Below are 12,199 nucleotides of genomic sequence, written 5' to 3'. Positions count from 1 at the left end.
ACCCAGAGTTCAACGTCTCCGGCGCTCAATGCCCCTCCGTCGAATAATGGCGGCTTAATGCCGCACAAAGCCCGCGGCTTCTGATCTTGTTGTGGCCGGGAGAAAGAGGCACGTAATTTCCATTTCTAAGGCGCGCTCCCGCCGCGGAGACGGCCATCGGGCCAGCACAAGGGGGCCAGAAACAATGCGCTCGACGCTATACTTTCGCGTGCCACGCGCGACGGGGCCGAAACGAGCGGGCCGGAACTGACCGCCGCCGAAAAGCAGCAGCGATCGCCGTGCACCAGCTGCAGCGGCCCACGAAGTCACGCCTTCCTACTCCTCTTCTGCACGAGAATGTGGAAGAGAGCACGCGGACGATGTTAATGCCCGTCATTTGGGGACAAGGAGAGTTTCCGACACAAGTTCCGAAAGTCACTGCTCCGAACAGCTTCGGCGTGAAAATATCGTCTGGCGTCGCTTGAATTTTGGTACTTGAACAAGGAAACGTGTTTTTTAATATGCTGCAAGAGGCTCTTCAGGTGCCCCCCCACCCAAAGGCAATATTAAAGGAACCACACAGATTTCTGTCAAGAGGCCACAGTGCAGTGGCATAGAGAGAAGGGGGGGGGGGGGGTGCATACATTGGACACGTGACCCCCCCTCCCCCCAAAAAAAGAACTGTGTTCGTGTGCGGCCCGCCCAGGCCCCATCCCCCCGGTCAAGTGCGTGCCCCCCCCCCCCCCCAAAAAAAAAAAAAAAAAACAAACATTGGTTGCTACGCACACACGAATGTGTTCAATGAGGCCAATTGTTCAACGGGGAAGCTGCTTGTGACAGATGGACATGTGAAATTCGAATCCGCACATGGCCATTTCAGGATTCGAAACGAGTTCGGTGTTCTCTCCGATATTGGTCAGGACCTGTACAGCTACCACACATATATATATATATATATATATATATATATATATATATATATATACACAGCATCGCATGGGACACACGGACGAACCTCATTCGAACAGATATGCGTACAGCTGATGTTGAATTTGCCGATACTTCGCAAGGACGATTGCGCGGCCGCTAACAGAGAGGAGCTATATAGCAACTGCACAAACGCGCCGTCCTACATTGTATACGGGGCCGCTCACTGCTATATAGGAAAACAACTCAACAGCACTGACGCTCTTACAGCAGCTCCATCTTTACAATGAGCGCCCGTAAATGCAATCACTCCTTCATATGTATCTGCGTTAGGCGTCATCTTTCTTCCCCACAATGTGGAAGAGAAATGAAGATTATGTCCGATGGAATACTAATAAGGTGCTATATAAGAGCGGGCGGCCCGGTAAACATCGGATTTTTCGCGTCCCAGATGCTGTGCGAGCCAAAACACGCGATATAGACAACGACCATTCCCAAAGAACGGAGGGGCTCGCCCAGGCAACAACACCGCGCGGACAAGGCAGCCTTGTTTTTGCGACGAACCGATTAGATCAGCTTCGACCCCAGGACAGGGCATGGCTCAGCGATAACGCGCGTTTCGCACGACACGACCGAACCCGCGGCCAGCTTCGGCGAAAACCCGTGACAACGGCGCTTTTCTCCCACGAATGTGCGTACACACTCGGAGCACCTTGGCGGGGGTATACCTTGTCTTCCCAAGGGTGCCTTGTACCAGGCGGCCACAAAGTTCGCACTGTCGCTGAGAAATTGCACACGCTCATAGTATACACACGCAAGCAACGATCTCACCGGGGTCACCGAAGCACAATGAGGAAAGACGGCAAAAACTTGGGCGAGTTCACACAGCGGCATGGAATCGAGCAGCGCGAGATAAATCGCAGACAATGGCTACAAGGGAAGAAGGCTGGACGTGCATCAGTATTTCTCGGTGGGGGAAGCGAAATTCTTCCCCCCAAATTCGCTGAGCCTCTCGGAACCGGGCCGACCGCGCTCTACACTGCCAATAACAGTTTGCGCAGCTCTTGCCTTTTGTTCTGCAGAGGCGAAGATAGGTCGCGTGTTACGTGAAGCGCCCGCCCAATCAAGTCGACCGACGAGCAAAGTGAGGATCAGCGGCAGGTGCCGTGCGACCTACTTAGGATCCGACGAACAGCCTGGTCGTACGCGAGCTACGGCGTCGTAACTTGGGGCCTCCCCCTTCCAAACCACGCTGGGATCAGTGGCACCACGCTCCTCGTATATACAGTTTCGGGAGTCGAAGCTCGCCGCGTTCACTATAGGGCCGAACAGCACGCTCGTGCCGCCTGTTAGACAAAGGCCACCGCAGGTGCCTCCTCAAGTCAGGGGTCACGTGGCCGAGGCGCCGAGCCTTGGTTGGTAGAAGGCGGTAGTCACTTTCGAAACGCTCATTTTTTCGCCGCCTTCACCACGGCATCACGCACTTCGTGTGGCAGAGAGACGGCGCTGCTCCCGGGGAAGAAATAGGGCCCTTTCGTGCCGCATGTCGTGCACGCGAAAGGGCGCGCGCACGGGAGCGAGCGTCGATTTATAGCGGGCTGCCACACAACGGCGTCGAGACGTAAATCTCGGACGTGCACGACGACTGCAAGAGGCGGGCGATGGTGCGTGACGATCGCGCGTTTGTCGCCCACAATTCGAACAGTGTGTTGTTGAACAGCCCCGGGGGCTGCTGCTTCACGCGTATATATGCTTCGAGCAGTTTTCACTGCCAAACGCGCGTTTTCACCAAACGGTCGCGTAGCACGAAGCGCGCTTATTCTCGAGTCGCCTATACACCGCCCGCGACGCTTATCCAGCGCACTGCACTGTTATATAAATCAATATTATCCAACAATGAGGTACCAACGAATCATCGAGTTTCCCCCAATAAATAAATAAATAAATAATAAATAAATAAATAATAATAAATAAATAAATAAATAAATAAATAAATAAATAAAAATAAAGAAACAAGAAAAGACAGGATAAAGGCATTACAGAAACACGACCACTCGGATAGCTAGGACGAGAAGGTTACTAGCTGAGTGAAATCAGCAAGAAGAGTGCCAGGAACACGTATGCATACGAATGTCGAATTCGTGCGCGAATATTCCACGGCATCAAGTGGCACCACGCACCGAATGGGCCAAACGCATGCACTTTTTTTAGCCAGACAAGCTCGCTGCTCAACGTTTACGCATTTGTGCCTTGTTTGTGGTGTAAGATACGTCAGTCCTAAATTCGCGCTCGTTTCGCGTCATCACACTGAAGCTCCGCCGCGCCGAGAGCGCTCTGTGTGCGTCCATCCTAAAAGTAACCCTGCACGGCTTGAACCGTAGAATGCAGCGCATCTACGTGCACTTCCTCCCACCCTTTCCATCACTTAACTCATCGTAGAGCTACAGGCTTACACGCGACAAAAGACCCGCACGGTCCCCTGCATGCTTTCCATTTGGCTTGACGCCGGAGATGGGCACCAAGCCACCGCCTGCGCTCTTTCAGAGTTCCCTGCATAATATGTAAAGAGTCAGGTAATCTTCCTCTCTATGCACTATATGTGTGTTTTTCTACCCTATCTCCTTTATCGACTCAATCACTGGCCACCGTTCAGGGGTCAACATAACGCGGCCGTCGGAACTGTGTACTTTGGTTTCAAGAGTTGTGTACTTTAGTTTCAGAGAGAAATAAGTGGTATAGGTGTATATTTCATGTATACAATATAGCGAACAATCGAGTGAAAGGCCAATATTGTCCGAACTGCTGCCACATAGCCCGGAAGAGAGAGAGATCCAGTTCCACGCAAGGGACAAAAGCCCGATGTGCGACAGCCGCACAGCGTAGTGTACAAGAACGGAAGTCGACGTTTATAGAGGCATTCGTTCAGAAGATATACAAGAAACGGGCGGCGAATCTCTCCGCAAAGTCTTTACAACAGCCCACAAGCCGCCAGCACGTTTGCTGAACCAGGAACTATACCAGCATCTGCCCACACTTCTCCAGCGCATGCAGCGATAAGGCTCGTGCCGTATATACTTATGCCGACGGGCTCACACGCGCCAGGCGGTAGTCACGGGCGACGGAAACCCTCATGCAATAATAATAAAAATAAATAAAAAAAAAAAACGGCGGTCAGACGCTTGTCCTATAGCCATGAGAGGTTCCGGACGATATCTCATATCGCCACGTGACGCATCCAAAGACGTATAGAATACGGGCACACACCTATTACAGCGCTGGCGTCGAACATAAAACGAGAGTGACGGAGAATGTGCCCAGGTGGTGAATGAGTGTGCGATATAAGCGTCCACGTTAAGAGGTGATCATCCCATGTAGTAGTATTTTCGTGTCAGAAGTGGAATGAGCGCCGAGAACACGGAGGTTTATCCTGAACGCTGTCGGTATATGTTGCCCTGAGCGTCTTACCTTGTCAAGCTTACTTTTTTTTTTTCCCCTGTTCGACGTCCACGCTATTATATACTAAGCGTACTAGCCTGCGTCTTCGAATGAGGCACGTAACAAATATTTTGTAATATACGGTTACAGCACTAACCGCGTATACTGCACATAACAACAAACAAAAAGTGGCACGAGCTGCAGCCCACTAGGCTATAGATACGTCGCAAGAGCTGCCCAATCGGTGAGCGCCTGCGCGTTTGGAATAAATAAGCAGCCATCTCTGCACGTTATAGCGAAATCTACTGGGGATGTTTTCGCGAGCTGGTGAGAAACATTTATAACTGGTAATACAGCATCTGCTAAGGACAAGAAGTCAGCAGAAATAGCGTTGCATTAAGTTAGTGTCACTACACATTAGCAAAATTGACACCCCTACACCCTCAACAAGGGTGCGTGTGTACACTTCCCCACATCACCCCCCCCCCCCTATTAAAAAAAAAAAAAAAAAAAAAAAAAAAAAACGCGCTAACTAAGGATGCGTGAAAGACGTGCTACGTGCCATTCTATGCCCTTGTCCGAGCAGATCGTTTTACAGTGTATCTGATAAGTTGGCCTACGCTAATTTCAGCCCGATCGCCCTGCAAAAAAATTTGAGGATGCTTAAGCTTCGCCTTTGAGAGTGGAACGCGATAGCATTCAAAGATACTTGAATGCTTGTCAGGATTCCCGGCCAACTGCAGCTTTCTTTTTTCTCCACCTTCGCCTCTGCGCGCCGCTGGTGATATGGCAGAAATGTTGGAAATGGGGTTTGTGTTTGAGTTTCCGTGTAACAGAATTATGTTTTCTCGTACATTCAAACTACAATCCGACGCTATCATGTCTGTATAGGTTGTGGTTAAGTCGTACTTTACGATTTTTCTGACGAATTTTACCTTGAGAAATTCAATTTCGTTCACTAACGCCTTGCGCCACGCGGAGGGCTTGCGCGGTGGGGGGGGGTTCGGGATGATTTTCTCCGCCACCGACGCCTGTGCGCCCACGCCGACAGCGACGCCGGATTTTCAGCGACACGGGGCCCTTAACACCATCGCGTTAAAACTTTCAAAGACGCATCACTCAACACCGCCGCCAACGCAGGAAAAAAAAAGAAAAAAAAAAAAAGAAAAGAAAGAAAACGCCAGCGCACAGGGAGGAGAGGACTTAGCGGGCGTTTTTTATTTTTATTTTTTTCCGCGGACGGCAGGGATTCCTTAACTGTTCAGTTACGCTGACAACTGGAAACGTAAGCATGTGTCGTTATAGTGACACGGCACACAGGGTGGTGAAACAACGTGGAACTTTAAAACGAACATCTTTGGCTCTTTCGGCCATTTTCGTGGTTGGTCGATGCTCGGACTCGGCAAGGAAAACGTTCGTTCGTTGGCGCTATTCACTTACACTGACAACCATCGTCGATGGTTTCTGCGCAACCTTTTTTTTTTTTTTTTTTTTTCGCTGGGCTTGATAACTCCAATTTTGATTTAAGAGCAGAAAAACCTAAGCTTTCGCTCAGTATTTTCTATCTAAATACATGGCAACGGACGGAGAAATCGCTTTACTCGGCCACCACTTCACTGATTTTGATAATGTGCGTTGAAAGGAAAAGCTACAATCTAGTAACTGCAGCAAGTGTATTGTCAATTTACGCCATAAATATTTTGAGAAAAATAATTTAAAATTGCAAAATTTCGAAAAGCTCACATTCAAAACTCTGTAACTATAAGCAATAAAAATAATTCCAATTCTGTAAAGCTGTACCTAATAATACATTAAAGCGGACAAAATTGCATTATACACCGCTCCTAAATATACCACTGTTTTGCAAAACTCTCGTAGGCATTGTAACACTTTCAGTTATGATGTAAACTGATATATCACATTCGTCCTCTTGGGATTCTCTAACAGATATAGTTTACAGAACTACAATATCTTTCTTTGGTGATGAGTTACGGATTTGTAAACTTTGCACTTCCTTTTTTTCTTCTTTCTTTGCTCTCTCAAACTGAACAAATTTTATTCAAATCGGTCAAGCGGTTGTCTGACAAAAAGCATTTCTGCGTTTTACATGCATTTCAATAGGGAAATAGAGTTTGTCCTGAGCTAAGCATTAAGTTGGCATCTTAACGCCGAGCGTTAATTCAGTATTCTGTGCAAAGCATTTCCGATACGCTGTAGCGAAGTTTTCATTTGTATATAATTATGAAAGCTAACTAATTAATTATTACACTAATTTATCTTTAATTGAAACAATTAGGGGTGTGAGAATAGTACATTTCGAGAGTGAATTGAATACGAATCGAATAGTACCTGAAACTAATGGAATAATGTTGGAATAATGAACAGCCGTTCTCACAATTGATGTAAAACGACGCTGACACCCCAATATTGACAACGTTACCTAGTTCCTTGTCACTAGATTGCATGTTATGAAGCATCGTTTATAGCAAGCACAAACGGAGCATTAGGAGATAACAAGTAGTTTCTTCGTATGCACTTCAGAGAGATCGAGTTATTGCTGCACATCCGGCAAAGTTTGCCTCCCTTGGCGACGTATAGCCTGCTCCACTACGTGAGTTGTCATGTTTTATGCTTATAGTATGCACGTGGGGATGCAATTTATTGTAATTTTGCTCCACTTCTATGTTACGTTTTGAATATTATTATTATTTTGAATATCACTTTACGTTTTGAAATATTCGAAAATTATTCGAAAAATATTCCGCATTTACGAACGACGACTTTCGATTCGAAGACCCAATCGAATAGGACACTATATTCGATTCGTTATTAGAAAGATGGATTATTCGCACACCCCTAGAAATAAATAACATTTGACTTTTTTTTTTCTTTTTTTGTACGAATGGACAGAAATAAAGGTGAACATATTCCAATTTAATTTGATGTCGAATGATGCTTGCGAAATGTGAGGTTAAGGCAAAGCGAGCGCGACCCGCCCGACGTCACGGCAACTTTGGTGCCTCGATGCTCTGCGCATCGAAGCAACACGTTCTTCCCGCCAACTCAAAAAAAAAAAAAAGTCTGCCTCGTAAGGAAATCGCGCGATGAGGAACGACAAGCGGTGAGAGGCTCTGCCCGACACTTCGCCAAACCTCGGCCCTACAGGCTCAACATGACGAAGAAGTTAACGGGCAGATCGGACAGGCACTCCGCCAAAGGGGGCCGCGTTGCCGTCGTTCGGGGTGACGGCCCGGCCTCCACTCCGAGCGCGGTGCAGTCATATAGTAGGGCGGCGGGGAAAACGAGTAGGCGCCGAACGCCGCGCCGCCGAGATCCGGCCGCTCCGCTGAGACAGCAATAGCGCCTCTATACCCACATAACAACACTTCTTCTAAGAGCCGAGTTGTGGCGGTAAAATTTCCATTAGGGGGGGAAGCCGAGCCGGCCCCGAACCATTCGTGTTTCCTCCTAACACGTTTATCGCCAGGGAGACTGGTTTGCCAGCGCTTTCGTCACTACGAGTCCAGAGTGTGCGACACTACTCGATTCGACAAGCGCGAGCAGCCAGCTCTGCACGAGTTGACGGTCCTCTTGAACTCGCCACTTTGGTCGTGCAGGCGTCGCGCGAGATTTTTGTAGCATGGCGCGGCGCTTGTTAATTTATATAGTGGTTCACGAACCGAAACGCCTCGCGCGTTGTGATCACATAAGGAGGCGGTTTACACGGACAAGGAGAACGTCGCAAGGAGGGGACAAGCCTGAAGCCTGGAATGTTGTCGGCTTATGGCGCGGATAACCGGTGGACCATCAGAGTTACAGAATGGGTACCAAGAGAAGGTGGGGTGATGAAGTCGGGAAACTTGCAGACGCAAATTGGAATCAGCTAGCGCAAGACCGGGGTAATTGGAGGTCGCAGGGAGAAGCTTTCGTCCTGCAGTGGACATAATGATAGGCTGATGATGACGGTGATGGCGCGGCTAAATTACTTTTGTTCGAACTCATTCATATCGTGGGCTGCATTTCCTGAAGGAAATGCTGCATCCTATGGGCCACCACGTGGTTGCCACCGCGTATAGCACTACTGCGATACAGCGATTACGAAAATCTTCATTGACCCTCGCCACGTGGCCCTCGCACGTGTGCCTTTCTTTAAGAAAAGGCTTAACAGGCTTAACCACCCGTAGCAAACGATAGCTCGACGGTGACAGTATTTCTAAATTTGCAAGGCCCGTGAGGAGTGTCGCGTTGCATGCACTCACCAGTGTGAACTCGTGCGTGCATCACCGCATGTGAAGAAAATGTTTCACAATGGCGCAGCCAAATCGGAGAGGCGTTATGATATTTATCGTACGATACTACCGATAATGCCGAGTGTACTAAACGTTGCGTTTTTACTCACAACTGTGGCACAAAGCCGCAACTGAGTCGTTTCTGACAGCCGCCCGTTGCTGTCACTACGACATTATAGTGTGAACGCGGTATTTCTTAATGCTCGACTATAGGCTTGCGTTGAGCTCGACGGGCTCAACGCAAGCCTATTTACATTCACCACGTTACTTCTCTAAAAACGACGACATATATGCTACTTTATTCTCGTCCATTACCTCATCGTTCTAACCAAAAACTCCCCCCCCCCCCCCCCCACGCCGTCAATTACATTGACGGCGTGGGGGGGGGGGGGGGGGGGGGTGCAACAAACACTCAGTGAAGGGGCACTGCAAGCGAACTGTGGGGTGAAATGATGAAATATCACGTGAATACATGTAAGTGTGTACATAGCTTTCCTTCTGCTATAACTGTCATGCCTGCTATTCCTTCTGTCCTCCCCTACCCCCTCTCAATTGGCCGCCGTTCAGGTGTCAGCAGCCAAAAGCTAGTGGTCCAGCAGCAATTTCCTTCCTTCCTAACTTATTTATGAAACGAAAATAACCGGCTACTACTTTTCCTCACACGCTGAGCCCCACGAGAGGAGCTTGGATGTCGAGTCTCATTGAGAACGTGACAACCCCCGACTCGAGAATTGCGCCAAGAGGCCAGCAGCGAAACTGGGCCACCGACCACGACCAGGCCCAGTGGCTCGTCTGCCAGCGGCGGCCAAGGTGGCGTCGATATGTGAGCGCCCGAAAACGTGCCCGAATACGGAAGACCGCGGGAATCGATCGACGCGTGACCGACCTTCGCGCGCGGCGTTCGGCTAAACCCGGAAGGCATGGCCGCTCGCTCAGCCGGCTCTCGAGGGAACGCTACTCTCTGGCTCGGCGTTGCCTTGAACGGCTACGCCTTGGTCACGAATCGCGACCAACGACAGCGCCAACGCCTCTCGCCGCCGCGCACGCTGCCACAACAAGCGGCCGTGATCCGCACTATCAGGCTGGAGACTAGACCGCCAAGAAAAACACGCCCGAGACATACTGTCGTTGCGAATACCCCCAACTTGAAACACTGCGATCGTGGCATGGTCTTGGCGTCAACGGACAATGAAACGGTTTGTGAACTAACTCCATGTGTTCTGCAGTGGAAACGCGTTTTCAGCATAGAAGGTCGTGGTGTGCCCGTTTGCGCGCAGCCCCATTTTGGGCGGAATAAATAAGTATCCCCCCCCCCCTCACTCCTTTGCAAGAAAAAAATATTTAAAAAGTTCTCAACACTAATTTTATGGCCTAATGGCACAGCAACGCTGATGAGATGGAATACCTGCAGGCGACCTGGCCGGCGAGGTTCAACCTCGATAAAAGGAAACCGAAATCGCCACACGACAACTTAATAACGCACGAACTGACGTCGAAGAGGCGAGAGGTATCGCAAATAATGTATAAACTTAGAACACGTACAGTCAACCACAAAATTTTACGGAACACGAGATCTGAGAAAAATCTGAATCTGCGCAGCCTCACAACGCAGGCAGTATTCGCATTTACAGCACCTACCGGTGGACAACATTGTGACGTTCGTTTTATTTACTGACTAGGCTGCTCGGAAATTGAACGTTTTCTGAAAACCCGTGTTCCGTAAACTCACGTGGTTGACTGTACAAAGTGATTCGTGCAGAAGGCGAATCCACGACTTTCGCTTAGAATACGTCGCATGTAAACATGGTTCTGCGGAACAAAATGCACGCGTGTGCCCGCGGCGTAAATTTAAACCCGAACCGGGAAATATTAATCAAAGCACATCTTTCGTGCGATTGATTCAGAGTACGAGGTGCAGTCGCTGCACATCGTACTAGTTTACGCACCGCACATCGTACTAAACATGCACAAGTTTCAGAACTCCCGAATCTGAGCCTGATTATGTGGCAAACGCAGGAACGCAATGACAGTTGATTTTGAATTGTTCGTGTGTCAACTTATTCTGACGGTACGTAAATAAACGGAGGGACGAAAGTACAGCCAAAGAATATAAGTACACTGCACAAAATTGCTAATGAGCGCGGCATTGTGCAATCAAAATGTATTATCCGGCATTAATTGGAGCACGACGGAATTTTGCAAGGCGCATACGTGCTCATCGATAAATGTATGTCTGAAAACAGAAACCACAATTAGCTCCCCCCCCCCCCCCCCCCCCCCACACACACACACACACACACGCTTCTAAACGAAAATAATTTTAGTAAACATAAAATGTGCGCACAGTTCGCGCGCGTTTTCACAGTCGCCGGCCACTGCTGCTAGCAAATGTATTAACGAGTTGAACGCACAAATCAGTTATGTGCACCACATACATGACAGCAAGTCCCTGTGGTGACTATGACCAGAAAACGAAGAGGAGCCATGCTGAGCGTGGGATCAGAGTGCCTCCTCCGCATTCTGTGGGCGCTGGTATGCGCAAACGAACTACTTTCGCGAAAGCAAGACTGGCGCACGAACTCGGTGCAGCCGTGACATTATGATGACGATAAATGTCATCTAGACTAGATATGCCCCAGATAATGCTCACGAAAAGATGTCTCTTCCAACATTACAGAGCGCATATTTCAAGAGAGATGCGCTCCCGCATCTTCAGGTAGGCGTGCCGCACATACAGTGCTTACACAGTAAACGCTATCGAACAACTGTTAAATTTACCGTCGAAAAGATGGAAACACAGGTGTAAGCATGGCGAATACCCCTGTGTGTCACGACCATCAGTAGGTCCCCCAAAACACCGACAAACCACATCGTGATTTCGATTTACATAGGGCACGACTCGCCCTTCTCTTTCGTTTGACAAGATCGATATCTAGAATGCCAGAAAAAGGCTGCAGGCGGTGTCAGTGAGGCTGGTCATTAGGAGAACGCGCAGGGGGGCCGAAATAGCAAGATAGTAAAGCTCTATGTAAATAATGACGTAGGCTAGCGCTTACCCGGACCCAGTTCGCGCACCGTGGAGCTGTGTACGCTCCCATCCTTGTGGATCCTCAGCTGACTGGTGTCTGTCAGGCAATAACATCCGCGGTTGTCCGCCGTCCACTCTTTGCACATGCACTTAGAAGTCTGGTAGCACACGGCCCAGGCCTGCTCCTCGCGGATGGGCGCACCGAAGGCTTGAAGGATCGAAGACAAACGGACACAGCCATCGCCTTCGAGATCACACTTCGGCGCGTTCGCATCCTCCGACGCCATATTTCGTTCTGAATGAATGCCGCGCCGGGCCGCTGAGGGGAGCGCGCTGCAGCAGTGAGAAGCGCTTCCACCGCCAGGGGTGCGACAATCGCGCTTTCGGAGCGCGGGTGACGCGGGCACGCGGTTTGAGGTCCTACGCGAGTTTTGCCGCGCTGTTCCCTGGCGCTTGGCAGGTGCCCCCACAAAATAAACGCCGCCGCAACCCTTCAGAACGCTCTATCCCGCTAGAATGATAACAGAGTCAGCGCAATTCG

General features: G+C 49.4%; 1 protein-coding gene across 2 annotated transcripts in view; it reads right to left on the bottom strand.

Moving 5' to 3' along the window:
* The window catches only part of LOC119466526 (protein spire homolog 1), a 200,882-nt gene extending 188,933 nt beyond the window's left edge, over window positions 1–11,949 (bottom strand). For both annotated transcript variants that reach the window (XM_049669896.1, XM_037727052.2), the window contains exon 1: window positions 11,687–11,949. In XM_049669896.1, coding sequence (XP_049525853.1) covers window positions 11,687–11,945 — 259 coding nt within the window. In that variant the 5' untranslated portion in view covers window positions 11,946–11,949. The remainder of the gene's footprint in view (window positions 1–11,686) is intronic.
* Window positions 11,950–12,199: the final 250 nt, after the last annotated feature.

This window comes from Dermacentor silvarum, chromosome 1 (assembly GCF_013339745.2).
Source record: "Dermacentor silvarum isolate Dsil-2018 chromosome 1, BIME_Dsil_1.4, whole genome shotgun sequence".
NCBI lineage: Eukaryota > Metazoa > Arthropoda > Arachnida > Ixodida > Ixodidae > Dermacentor > Dermacentor silvarum.
The sequence above is the reverse complement of the archived record's forward strand: the minus strand, read 5'-3'. Positions and strand labels throughout refer to the sequence as shown.